General features: G+C 40.2%; 1 protein-coding gene across 2 annotated transcripts in view; it reads right to left on the bottom strand.

Annotated features, from left to right (window-relative positions):
* The window catches only part of clic2 (CLIC family member 2), a 50738-nt gene that overhangs the window by 12096 nt on the left and 23739 nt on the right, over nt 1-14903 (bottom strand). For both annotated transcript variants that reach the window (XM_043704476.2, XM_043704477.2), the window contains exons 2-3: nt 7253-7308; nt 4211-4320 (exon numbers count right to left, since the gene is read on the bottom strand). In XM_043704476.2, the coding sequence (XP_043560411.2) occupies nt 4211-4320; nt 7253-7308 (166 nt within the window). The remainder of the gene's footprint in view (nt 1-4210; nt 4321-7252; nt 7309-14903) is intronic.

A 14903-nucleotide genomic window follows, 5' to 3' on the forward strand; every position in this document is an offset into this window, starting at 1 on the left:
CGTATTCCTGGCCTGCCCAGTTCAGTTAGGACATGGCACTGGTCTGGGTTGTAATCCTTGTCCAGGCTGGCATGGTCTGATTGGATGGCCTCCAACTGTGGTCCACAGGATAAAGACCTGGTGAAAGATTTCAGCCTGCAACATTGACTTTCCTGCTTTTAGGATGCTGTCTGACCTGCTATGCTTTTCCAGGTCTACATCTATTGAATTTGACTTTCAGCATCTGCAATCCTTACTATCTCCCAGTCCACAGGATCGGTCCTATTCATCACTAGTGCATCCACCAGCCCTTCCAGGTCCCTGTGAGTGAAGTAGTGAGTGAACTTTCCTCTACTCTGGGCCATAATGGTCAAGATCCACTCTGTGAGGGTCTGTTTCTTGCTTGCAGCATCTAACATGGCGCACAATATGGCAGCAGGGGGCATGTACCCTGGAAGATTTCAGCAGTGGTGAGTGATTCCACCTCTTCCCATCATGCAACTGAGGTGAAGATTGTGTCAGGAAAGTGGCCATGAGGCATGGCCGAAGGGCACATGAGTCTCACTCGAAAAAAGGTTTTAACTGCACATGGTAACATTTCACCACCAGAGATGTCACATTTTAAAATCCTGAGTTAGATAATCCCTACTGCTGCCCTGGTCTATGCAAATTAGGGCCAAGGAACTCAGACCAGAAACCATCCTCCTTGTGTTGAGCTCTATTTCAAACTGCTCCTTCGGTGTCCAACTGCAAACACACTTTCATTCCATAAAACTAGAAGATATGGGAACTGAGTTAGGCCTTTCACTCCATCGTGTCTGTTCCACCATTCAATCATGGCCGATACGTTTCTCAACCCTATTCTCCTGCCTTCTCCCTGACACCCTGGATCCCCTTACCAATCAAGGACCTATCTATCCTTTTTGTAAAAGCAATCAACAACTTGGCCTCCACCAATCTTCTGCAGCAATGACTTCCACAGACTAACCACCCTCTGGCTGATGAAGTTCCTCCTCAATTCAATTCTAAAGGGCCATCTCTTCACTCTGAGGCTGTGCCCACAGTTCCTAGTCTCTCCTACTAGTGGAAATATCTTCTCCATGTCCACTCTATCCAGGTCTCTCAGTGTTCTGTAAATTTCAATCAGATACCACCCCCGCCCCCCCCATCCTTCTAAACTCTGTTGAGTACAGACACAGAGCCTTCAACCACTTCTCATAAGACAAGCCCCTCATCCCTGCGATCATTCGTGTAAATATTCCTTGAATCAAGCTTTCTCAATACACGTTAGAGCTGTGTTTCAATGATGCTCAACTACCAATACATTTCTAGACACATCCTTACCATTCTGTCTCCCCCTCACTGCTTTCACTCCATTTCCTGTCACTTCACTGTCTCGAAAATCACCACACAACCCCCCGAGCTCAGAGCTTTTAGGAAAAGCCTTTCAGAATGCATTATGTTTCAAACGACGTGTAAAAGGAGAATATACTTTTAATTTATCTTCCAGAGCCTCAACATCTGCTCTGGCTACTTCTATTGAGTATCCTGAGTTGATGCTCCATTCAGTGTATTATTTAAATACGTCTGATGCCTTACTTATGTGAATAGTTTAGATTTATGAATTAGTCACCTAATTATAATGGCCATCCAGGTAAACCAGATGTGGGGGCAGGAAAAGGATGGGAAGTAGACATCTTTCATTTTATTTCCTGTTCAGCACACAGTAAGGGTGGAGGTAGTGAATTTGCATATTTTAACAGCACAGAATGGATTTGTAGCAAATTGGCAAGCAATTTTTCACCATATCCAATCCTCTATCCACTGAAGCTCACAGAACAATCACTCAAACTGTTCCTGGACACTTTCCTCCTAGACTTATTGCTGATTTTGCTTGGCTTGTAAATGTAAAAGCTTAGCAATATTTTCCAAACCTATTGAAAAAAACAAATTGTAATAAAGAATCTGCCCGTTTTAGACAGTCAGTTTCATACAGCTGGTGTTCATCAATTTCCATCACAGCATCTCTTATTATCATTTGAATTCTGATCTAACTTTATTAATTTACAGTTACATTGATATCTTGTAGTCTGTCAAAGTTTGCGGATGATGCTAAGATGTGTGGTGGAGCAAAGTGTGCAGATGACCGTGAAACTTTGCAGGCGGACATAGATTGTTTAAGTGAGTGGGCAAAGTTCTGGCAGATGGAGTACAATGTTAATAAATGTGAAGTCATCCATTTCACTAGGAATAACAGTAAAAGAGACTATTATTTGAATGGTAAAAAACAATGCAGCATGCTGCTACGGGAGGGACCTGAGTATCCTTGTGCATGAATCGCAGAAGGTTGGTCTGCATATGGTCTGCAACTTCCATTGAGAATGCAAATGGAATTTCGTCCTTCATTGCTGAAGGGATTGAGTTTAAAAGTAGGGAAGTTATGTTGCAACTGTACACGGGGCGGGTGAGGCCACACCTGGAATACTGTGTGCAGTTTTGGTCTCCTTATTTGAGAAAGGCTGTACTGGACTGGAGGGGATGCAGAGGAGGTTCACTAGATTGATTCTGGAGTGGAAGGGGTTCGCTTATGATGACAGACTGAGTAGACTGGGATTATATTCATTGGAAGAATAAGGGTTGATCGTATAGTAACATATAAAATTATGAAGGGAATAGATAAGATAGAAGTAGGGAGGATGTTTCCACTGGTAGATGAAACTAGGACAAGAGGGCATAGCCTCAAGGTTAGAGGGAGCAGAATTAGGACCAAATTAAGAAGAAGTTTCTTCACCCAAAGGGTTGTGAATCTATGGAATTCCCTGGCCAGTGAAGTAGTTGAGGCTCTCTCAGTGATTTTTAAAGCTAAGATAGGTAATCTTTTGAACAGTAAAAGAATTAAGGGAGATGGCAAGAGAGTGGGTAAGTGGAGCTGAGGCCATGAAAACATCAGCCATGACCTTATTGAATGGTAGAGCAGGCTCGAAGGGCCAGATGGTCTACTCCTGCTTCTGATTCTTACGTTCAAAGGTTTTGAGAAAAAAATCTTGCACTTATAAAGCACTTTTTACAACGTCAGGATGTTTCTAATCACATTACAGCAGTGACATACTTTTGAAGTGTAGTCACCAAGAATCTGTCCTGGTCCACCCATGTCGACGCAATGGTCAACAAAGCACAACAATGTCTCTACTTCCTCAGAAGGCTAAGGAAATTTGGCGTTTCCACAAGGATTCTTACCAATTTTTACAGATGTAACATTCTATCTGGCTGCATTACGGTGTGGTTTGGCAACTGCTGTTCCCAAGACCCCAAGAAACCATGAAGAGTCATGAGCACAGCCCAAACTATCAAGCAAGCCAGCCTTCAATCTATTGACTCCATTTATACTTCCCACTGCCTTGGAAAAACAAACAACATAATCAAAGATGCCTCCTAGCTCGGTTATATTCTCTTTCAGCTTCTTCTGTCGGCAGAAGACATAAAAGTTTGTATACATGAATGAATAGATTCAAGAACAGCTTTTCCCCATTTTATCAGACTTCTGAATGGACCTCTTAAATTTTAAATTGAATATTGATCTCACTTTCTGCAGCTGCAACATTGTATTCATTGCTCTGTTCTATTACCCTAATGTACTCTGTATGGTATGATCTGCCTGTATTGCATGCAAAACAACATTTATTTCTGTACCGCGATACATAAATCAAATCAAATCTGAAATCTGGAATATCTGAAATGTGGTAGCCTATTTGTGCACAGCAAGATCCCATAAGCAACAAGATGATAATGACCAGATAGAAATATTGATTGAGAGAGAAATATTGGGCCAGAGCACACAAGAGAACATCCCTGATCTTCTTCAGAACAGTAAAATACTCCCACCTGAGAGGAGAGGGAGGAGTTTGGAGTGATGCTTTATCTGCAACACAGCGCACCAAATAGTGCAGCACATTCCTGGTGCTGCTTTGACTCTGTTCATTCAATCTTTGCACTATGACCTTGACTCATAACCTCTAACTCAGAGGAAAATGCACTACCCCCTGAGCTACAAAAGCAAAACAATCTTTTCATCTGGCATCCTTTGCTTTCAAACCACAGAAACCAGTATATTTCTGATAGAGTTTATGGATAAGCCTTCATGACAGATTGACTTAAAATATGATAACCATGCCTTAACTCTCACTGCAATGCTGCAAAGTGATAAAGTCCCTCCCAGCTCTATGGGCCTTACTTTTTCATATCCACTGTCGTTACATTAAAGACAACTCCTTTCAGCCAGAGAACCATGAAGAGACGTTGGCAAAAGGGACAGTTTCCAATGTTCTCTCCATCGAAACCAGCCTGGAGAAAAGGAAAATGGAATAACAATCTTAGGTTCTCAAGTAAATAATCTGCGGTATTCTGTTTTAACAAAGCTAATGTCAGAAGCTGCATACCATGTTTATTACATATACATTCAAGTGAGAACTGGCAATGATTGCATAACTTCAGTTGTAAGGGTTTGGTAGAAGTGTTCATTTAGAACTCCCTGTTTAGATACCCTCGTCTATAAAGATGGAAGTAAAAACCATCCATAAAGTGTTTTTCCCAAGGTCAAGATGTTCCCACCAAATTCACAGCCAATGAACTATAAGAAGGATTTTAGCATCTGTGTTTGGTCATATTTACCCAAAATAATGTAAAATTCACAATTGCTTGGTTTTATTTTTCACTCCTGCTTCTTATGTCAGCCCATAAATGGGTTAACTGGCTCAGGATAGGGAAGATCTGGAAACAGGTGAAGTCATAGTCTGCAATGTAATGATCACGGTCATTACTAATAACAGTGTTTGAAACTCAAATTGCAGAATGCATTAAATATTAACAACTTACTCTTTGGAATCCTAATACTGCTTAAGAAATTCAATGTTGTCTAATCCAAATTTGTAAATTTCAAAAATGAAAGTAACTTACTAAATATCATGCATGCAGAAGGGTAGTGATATTATCTCAAATATGTGTTCTTATCAAATCCCTCTCTGCCATAACAGAGGCAGTAACAATTTATTTTAATGTATTTTTAGGGAGGAAGGAAATAAGTTTCTGTACATTTGAATTTGAGCACTCCAATTTGAGTTTGTAACATGATCTTGCCACGTGACTTGTGATTATATATATCTGAAATAACGTTTCATTTTCAAAGAGCTTAGAGTTCATTTTCTGACACCCTGTTTGTTTTAGATAAGACTTCCGTCCTAGGGATAACTGAAAAATTGTACCATCAGGAAATGGCTGATAAAGTTCACTGATGACTTCTCAAATATATACTGGCAGGACAGAACCAGCAATATTTAGAATTAAACTGTTTACCCTGTCAGTTGAGGGTGAGTTTATTCTGCAGTTGTTGGTTAGATTCTATGCCAGGAGGATACTCTCCATGGCCTGGCTCCTGTTTAGGAGAGTCTATGACACAGGCCTAAATATAGTAAGTTACAGAATGTTTGAGATGTATGTACTTGAAGGGTCTGTCACTATTTACTTTATGATGTAGTGGGTATACAGCACCCAAAAAATGTTCTAAGTGCTTTGGTAATTGGATTTGCACTCAATAATTCTCCAAAAGGAAAGACACACATTTATGTAGTGATTTTCACAATCACTGGATGTCCCTCAGTGTTTTAATTTTGAAGTGTCACCCCTGTTGTTATATTGGAAGTGAAGCAACCAACGTGCGCACTTCAGAAACACTCAAACAGCAATGTGAGGATGCCCAATAATTTGTGATATTGCTTGAGGAGTAATATTTCTCAGGACATCAAGGAGAACAACCTTGCTGTTAAGTGGCTTTGGGAACTTTTGCATTCACGCAAACAGGCACCATGGGATCTTGGTTTAATGTTTCATCCAAAAGACAGCATTGCTATCAGCGCAGCACTTCTTCAGTACTGCACTGAAGTGTTAGTCTTCAATTATATGCTCAAGCCCTGGAGCTGAAGTTGAACCCAGAACCTTGCAGTTTGCAGGCACAATTGTTTCTAACCAAGCCACTCTTCACTTGGGAGGCAGTTCGGATCATGCCTGCAGACTTACACTGCTGCTTTAGCATCTGTGTACGGTGCAATAATTTATTATTAAACTTGTAGCATGAATGTTCTAAATTGTGAAAAAATGAAACAGCAAGTCTAAGAGGAGTAAGAAAAACAAATAACTGATTATCACTGTTACTGCTTAGCTCATGCCCTTGCATAGAGAAACTTTACCTACATTGCCAGAATATTGAAACAATAATTCTTTCTCAGGGTTCAGATCCAATAGTGTTTGGTAATTATCTGAAGTTATCTACAGTATGATTTCTATAGTCCTGATAGATGGGTGCTACAACTTCCAGTCTTTGTTGGACATAGTAGAATTGCATGAGTGATTTAGTTTGTTGCCATCACAGTCTCAGCTGTGATTTTTTTTAAAGTATGCTATTTCTACGCAGAGAAGATCAATACTGGTCTCCAAAAGATCTGATTAATTCAAGTTGTATCTCAGAAAAGAAGATGCATGCACTCTTAGTTGGGGAACTGACAAGGAATATTAAGTTAGAAAAGAACAGGAGGCAGTCAATGCCCACTGCGGGAAAAAAAACACAAAAAGACAGGAAAGGGTTATTATATTATGGGAAGTGTTACATCAGCTCATTTAATAATGGTAGAGGCAGTGAAACAATGGGGGATTTTCTGCTGTTTTGCTATTGGCTTGCGTCTCTTTCGGATTCAAGGAGTCAGTCCAGTTCCTTTCCCTAACTCAACATCAGGCTCAGTTTCAACAGGATTTGCTTGCCACGCTCTGTAGTCCTTTTAACACTGGTGCACAATCAAGAGATAGCGTAGGTAGACAAATAGATTACAATCTATTTAATACTGTCAAAATTTCAATTTGTTTCATAACGCAATCAGCAATTTTACTCTAGTGGCTGTTAACTTCTTTATCTCTCAAAAATGTGAAGTAAATCTCAAGCTTGGTAAACATAACATACCTCAACAAAAGAAAATACAATGTTGTCATTCCTTATGTAATATTCAAGCAATATTCCAATTCATTTTACTGCTCATTGATATAGAGTCAGTCTAACTTACACCACAATTCAGTATTCATAAAACAATGGTTACTTATTTGAATCAAGAAATCATTCAATTAACAAATAAACTCACCGAATGAAACAAAAACAAAATCCCCTCAATCTTTAACTATAGAGATAGGTTTTATGCAATTTTCTGATATGAAAAAAAAATCAGTTTTATTTTACCTTAATGAAAAGTTCGATCTCTGGGTTTTTCCTGCCAGATCCTTGTTTGGCCATTGCTGGAACAGATAATAGTCAAACAAGCAGACCAAGTTTAAAGACCGTTTTCATAAGGAGTCTCAGAGGTAACAAGAAGCACCAAACAAGTATGGCAGTCTCTTTGCTTAATCCGCTTTTCTGAGAGCTTCTATCAAGGTACAGGATACTGCAGACACCTCAGCAGCAACAAGCCTCCACAAGGCACGCAAGAGTTCTGTTTTCCCTTTAGTTAGGGTGTAACGTCCTGCTTGTCTCAACACTGTGCTTCCCTCTTACAAAGCAGAGGGTGGTCTCTAACTTAAAAAGGCAGCTAGCAACAACAATGACACAGCAATATCCCAATGTTAATTACAGCAAAATACAGGAAATAAAATTCAAACAACAGGACAAAAAAAAACAGTCAAATGCTAAAGTCACAAAAATAAGATATTCCAATTAATATTGTGTAGAATTTCTGACATCAATGGGCAAACACAGAAGCAGAAATTTAAATTTCACAAACCTTAGGTTTGAATATAGCACACATTATGACCTGTCAATAGAAATTGGTACCAGAATTGAAAGAAAGAGATCCATTAAATCCCTAGATATCTCCTCTCACACTGGCTCAGGTCCACCAGCAGTGGTATACTCTTGGGACAGCTCTGAAAGTTAACAACATTGAGTTCAGATCCATGGGGTTTTATGGAATCAAAGCAAACATGGTCAAGAAAACTTGCTGCTGATTACCATCTATTATCACCCAGCTATTGATGAACCACCTTCTCTCCGATATGTCACATGTTATCTCAGCTACTGTACCCAATTCCCATTAAGGCCCATGCTCTACCATTTGCACTATCACATGCAAAGTCTTTTCTCACTCACTGTTATTCACCACAGCACCAGACATCATTGACATGGATGCTGTCTGCACTGCCTACTCACTCCCGTGGATCACCTCTCCATCTACACCAAAAGGAACAGGTATGAATCTGGCTAGAGTCGATGGAGCCTGCCCTGAGATTTTGGTGCTCAGTGTCTATGTGGAGATCCTTTACAGCAAGTGATCATTTGAATTTGCCAGGTACCCCTCTGACTGCTATGTTCAGTTGTCTTGACCTCTAGCTTGTTTGGCAAGTTTGGCCAGGTAGAAAGCGGAGTTATAATAAGGGACATCAACAAGGCATTTAGCAAGCAATAAATCCCTTTAGGTGGAAACTTGCTGCTGCCCAGTGTGCTGATTATTGAAAACATAAAAGATGGAACAAAATATTGATATTGAGATCAGCCTTCCAAGATTTCTGAAGAAAGGTCACTGGACTGGAAATTTTAATCCTGCTTTCTCTCCACAGGTATTACCAGACCTACTGAGTTTTTCCAGCAATTTCTGAATTTGGTTCTGATTTCCAGCATCCAGAGTTCCTTTGTTATTTTTTTCTGGACTACCCACTTGATTCTATCACAAATCCTGCTATCACCCATGTCACTCAGAGCCCTATAAGATTTTGTCCAGAAAATAGTAATTGAAGCAGGATATGCAACTCATCAATCCATCATTCAACATGATAATGGCTGATCCTCCATCTCAACACCATATTTCTGTCCTCTCCCCATACATCTTTAGCGCTTCTTGAAATCTATTTCTTTCTTAAATATATTCATGACTTCACCTCCACAGCCTTCCAAGGCAGAAAATTACACAGGTTCACTACCTTCTGGGAGATGTAATTCCTCCTCATCTCAATCTGAAATGGTTTTCTGCAGATCTTGAGATTGATTGTCTTTACTCAGTCTGACCTACATGGGACTTCAGACTCATAGCAATTAACCCTCTGATTAGGTGTGGCCAATAAAGACTGAAATTGTCAGTGCTGCTCACATCCATTGAAATAAATTTTAAAAATGTTACATCCTGTCCATACCGTTAAAGTGAAAATCAGCATTTGGCAGAAACTACTTTTGTTTTCACCAAGAAGTTTATAAAACCATGAGGGGCATGGATAGAGTGAATAGTTAAGGTCTTTTCCCCAGGGTAGGGGAGTCCAAAACTAAAGGGCATAGGTTTAAGGTGAGACGGGTAAGATTGAAAAGGGACCTGAGGGGTAACTTTGTCATGCAGAGGGTGGTGCATGTATGGAACGAGCTGCCAGAGGAAGTGGTGGAGGCTGGTACAATTACAACATTTAAAAGGCATCTGGATGAGTATATGAATAGGAAGGGTTTAGAGGGGCATGGGCCAAATGCTGGCAAATGGGACTAGACTAATTTGGTCGGCATGGGCGAGTTGGACTGAAGGTTCTGTTTCCATGCTGTACAGCTCTATGACTCTATGACTCCAAGCATTTTATCTAAAACTCACTCTTTCCATAATCATGCACTAAAATTCCAAAACACAAAGATCTGCTTGACACCAATAAGGCTTCCTCCCCTAAATAATTTAAATATTCTTCAACACTTCTGATATCTTCAATTCATAATTATTTTAGATTAGATTAGATTAGATTACTTACAGTGTGGAAACAGGCCCTTCAGCCCAACAAGTCCACACTGACCCTCCGAAGCGCAACCCATCCAGACCCATTCCCCTACATCTACCCCTTCACCTAACACTACGGGCAATTTAGCATGGTCAATTCACCTAACCTGCACATGGAAACCCATACAGACATGGGGAGAACGTGCAAACTCCACACAGTCAGTCGCCTGAGGCGGGAAATGAATTCGGGTTGCTGGCGCTGTGAGGCAGCAGTGCTAACCACTGCGCCACCGTGAAAAGGTAATAGTATAATGCAACATGCATATAGATAACTGAACATTGTAATGCTAATTTTGCAAGGCTTGTGGTATAGAGTTGGTTAGAGAGAAAAAAAACTACAGATTCTGGAATCCAAGGTAGACAAGCAGGAGGCTGGAAGACCACAGCAAGTCAAGCATGATACTGCCTGGCTTGCTGTGTTCTACCAGCCTCCTTCTTGTCTTCCTTGTGGTATAGAAGCCAGTTAGATGGGAACTCAACTCTATAAGATTGGGGTCAAAATATCTTAGTCCTTCCTCAAACTTTCTGTCGAGCGAAGGTTTAACACAGCCATTATTGTTACTCAGAAAGCAAGGTAGTTCATGTCCTTTAAATTTGCCATTAATTCTGTAGCATTTTCAAGCATAAGACGGAGGGGGATTTTACCTACATTAGGCTGTATCTAATGTAACTGGAAGCGTGCATTAATTCTGCCCTCCTTCTTCCTTTTTCACTGACAATTACAATTAAGATTTAAAATGCCAGTAATATTCAGTGGAGCCATTTTTATGCCTTGCCTTGTATTTTGCTGACTTTATTTTGTACATAAAATCTTTTGTAATTTCATTCTATGTTAATGACTATTCATGACATGTATATGTATCACAACAAAAACCCATACAGGCTGGTGTGAGTCACAATATGCTGACTTTATTTCTCATCAGAACTCCCGCTGCCAGGAAATTGAGATTTGACATTCCATTGAAATAAAATTTCACTATTTCCACTTCGATTATCTGTAGGCCATCAATTTTTGTTGAGACGAGCTTTGTCAAATGGCTGTCTGGTAGTTGGGAAGCATTGTTGTTTCAGAGTCCTTTACTGTAGAAGAAACATTATTGTGCTTTCTTTCACTCTTTATTGAATGGTCATGTTTGCATCCCATGGTGTGTTGACCATTCAGTGGGACATGGCTGAACTTGCAGTTTCGGCTGGTCTTCCATACATTGGAAAGGACATTGTCCGAGATCACCATCCATAGGGATAACTGAAATACTGAAGGTGAACTCAAAGTCTTTAAGCACTCTGTCAGCTAACACCCTGAGATAGATACACATTTGTTCAGTCTGGACACAATGCTTTAGGATTCTCATTTTCATACTTTAATTGACCACCCTTTTATGACAAAACACAGGATGCCAAATGCTTCCCATTTCACTTGTCCATGGACCATCTGGGCTGGCCCTGGATTCCCCTTCTACTTCTTCATGACCATACTGCATGCTGCTGAAACTCTTCCCCATCTTTATCAAAGGAAGGATACAAATGCTTTGGAGGGAGTTCAGAGAAGATTTACACCATAAATATATATGGAATCGGTGGGCTATCCGATGAGGAAAAGTTCGACAGGTGATGCTTGTACCTGCTAGAGTTTAGAAGAGTAAGAGACAACATGATTATAACAAACAAAACCCAAAAGGACTTAACCTGCCAAGATGTGGAGAGGATGCCCCCTTGTGTGGGTGAACTAAGGGTGCTGGTTAAATATCAGGGCCACCTTTTTAGATCAGAAGTGTTTTCTTTCAGAGGGTTGTGAGTCTTTGGATGTCTTTTCTTGAAGTAGCAGTGGAAACAGAATCCTTGAATATTTTTAAGGTACCGGGAGATATATTTCAGTTAACCAAGGGGTTGAGAAATGATCAGAGGTAGGCAGGAATGCAGATTTGAGGTTACATTCAGCTCAGTCATTATTGTATTGCTGGAGATGCTGAAGGATGTACTCCCATTATTGATCTGTATGTCTGCATGTAATTAAAAGCTTTGAATTGCCCATGACCACCATTATGCTCAACAAATGGGAAACTAGCAGAGTGTGTAACTGTTGCTGGAAAAATGACAATGTTGTTTACAAGCTATTTATTGAATGGGCAAATTGCTTCGTTCAAAGTTCACCAAGAGTATGTCCAAATTGCCACCTGAAGGCCAGTTTTGGTCTTCTTATCTGCGGAAGGATGTTCTGACTATGGAGGGAGTGCAACAAAGGTTTACCAGACTAATTCCTGTGAAAACAAGACTGAAAGCAGGAGAGACTGAATCTGTTCAGTCTATATTCACTGGAGTTTAGGAGAATGAAGCAGAGTCTCATAGAAATTTATAAAATTTGAACAGGACTAGACAAGCTACACAAAGGAAGGATGTTCCTGATGATTGGGGAGCCCAGAGCATGGATCACAGTCTAAGAAGGCAGGGTAGGCCACTTAGGGCAGAGGCAAGGAGCAATGTCTTCACACAGAGAGTGGTGAGTCCGTGGAATTCTCTGTCATAAAAAACAATTGAGGGCAAAAGAGCAAACGTTTTCTCGTGAACTAAGTAACATCATCAGTGAGCCTCTGGATGAAGCACTGGTGGTACAGCCCCCTTTCTATTTATGTGTTTGGGTTTCCTTGAGCTGGTGATGTCATTTCCTGTGGTGACATCATTTCCTGTGGTGATGTCATTTCCCATTCTTTTTCTCAGGGGGTTGTAAATGGGATCCAAGACAATATGTTTGTTGATAGAGGTCCTGTAGGAAAACAACGCATATGGACCAAATACTGAACTACAGAAGCAATCATCCCAACATCCACAAACAAAGCTGTATTAGAACATTATTTCAATGAGCCACCATACACTGCAGCACAGAGGAACTATGAAGAGCAGAAGAAAGTCACCTATAGAGTATATTCAAAATGAACTGGTACCCAATGAACACAGTCTGCCAATTTCTCAACAACAAGCTCAAACAAGCAGACAAAACATGCCCAGAAATCTTTGCCATTCTCCCCTAGATCAAAGACATCTTGGAAATGACTGCCAGGCTACTCAGATGTCTTGGCATCATGGTAGCCCACAAACCCACCAACACACTAAAACAGCTAAAGAACTTGAAAGACCCTATACAGGCAATATGCAAACCCAATGTCATTTACAAAATACCTTGCACGAACTGTAACAAACACTACATTGGACAAACAGGCAGAAAAATAGCCACCAGGATACATGAACATCAACTAGCCAGAAAATGCATGACCCACTCTCACTAGTATCCTTACATACAGATGAGGAAGGACACCACTTCAATTGGGACAACACATCCATCCTAGGACAAGCCAAACAGAGACACACACAAGAATTCCTAGAAACATGGCATTCCAACCGGAACTCTATCAAAACAAACATTGACTTGGATCCCATTTACCACCCCCTGAGAAAAAGAACAGGGAAATGACATCATCTTAGGAAATAACATCACCACAGGGAATAATATCACCAACTCAAGGAAACCCAAACACATAAATAAAATGTGGACCATACCATCAGTTTTTCAACCGAAGGCTCACTGATAATATTACCTAATATGGTGACAAAACATCTGAAGACGAACCTTCCAGCTCAGCGAGCAAACCTACATCCATAGATATTTATCTTTGCTGAACGTATGACTGGTGGAGTGGATCACAGTAAAATCCACTTCTGCTGTTTCTCTCTCCATGGATGCTGCCAGACCTGCTGAGTATTTCAAGCATTTTTTGATTTTATTTCAAACACAAAGTGTTCCACACTATCCACTGGATTCCCTGCAACAACTTGGCAAGGTTTCTTTTTGGCAGCACATCCCAAACCTCTGACCTCTGATCTCTGCTTCCAAGGAGCACAAGCAGATGTACAGGAGGTTGATCATTTCCGAGTTCCTCTCCACTTTGCACACTAGCCTACCTTGGAAATATACCAGTACTGATTCATCGTCACAGAGTCCAAATCACAGAATTCCAGGAGTAGCTTTGTAGGAGCATTTTTACCTCATAGACTGCTGCAAGTGACAAAGGTGACTCACCACAAAAACCAACAAGGGATAGGCAATAAATGGTCACCTTTCTGGAAATACCCATTTCCTAGGAATTTCTCTTATCTAAAAATGTTTATTGTAATAGCTAGTTTTGAAATTACTTTAACAGACCTGAAGAGCCAAATATAACATTCTAGTTAAGGGAATCAGTCAAATAAGTGAGATGGTGACCCCTCCCAGCCAGATTCTTAGCAGTGAAATGAACAGCGGAAACAGTGATGATGAGAGGTCTTGGGAGTTAGCAACAGGAAAATGGAAACTTTGATGAAGAAATCTTAGAAAGTCAGGGGAAGTAAGATTCCTGTAATTTAGATAATGTTTTGTGACAAACACATATTTCAAAAGCTCCAAAAGGATGAAACCATTTGCTCAGGAATGCAAATGTGCCAAATCCATTTTCAATGCAATTCAGGTCCATACAAAATGATGCCTGAGCTTTCAGTTCAGGAGATAGCTTGATACATTTGTGCTCAATTAATATCTATGGTGAATGGTGCAGCATTTGCAATACAGATAGAAGCCATTTGATCTGTGTCATCTATATTTGGAGTCATGAACACATCCATTCTGCAATTTAACGTTGAAAAAGCCTCCTTCCACTTTGTTTCATCTCATTCTATTACCATACCTCTCTATTCCTTTCTGCCTTGTATCTTTATACAGCTTCTCATTAAATGGATTTTCATTATTGGCCTCAACTGCTCTAAGAGGCAGCAATTTTCATGTTCTAACCAACTTGAAAAAATTCATTTCTACTGGATACTATCTTCAACTTATGTTCCCTGGTTGTGAAAAGATCTTGGTGTTTAATCTATCAAAATTATAAAGACCTCCAATACTCCTCAGCTTTTTGTTTCCTTGAGAGTAGAGCCACAACTTGTTCAGTTTTGTCAAGTAGTTATAATCTTTCACTTCTGGTATCATGCTTATAAATCTCTTTTGGATCTTCTTTTCAGTCATGTGGAGAATAGGGTGTAATAAATTGGGATGGATTTTGTGCAGGAGCATTGAGA

The sequence above is a fragment of the Chiloscyllium plagiosum genome, unplaced genomic scaffold, assembly GCF_037043375.1.
Source record: "Chiloscyllium plagiosum isolate Xiang-an unplaced genomic scaffold, Cpla_swu_hap1 HiC_scaffold_11, whole genome shotgun sequence".
NCBI lineage: Eukaryota > Metazoa > Chordata > Chondrichthyes > Orectolobiformes > Hemiscylliidae > Chiloscyllium > Chiloscyllium plagiosum.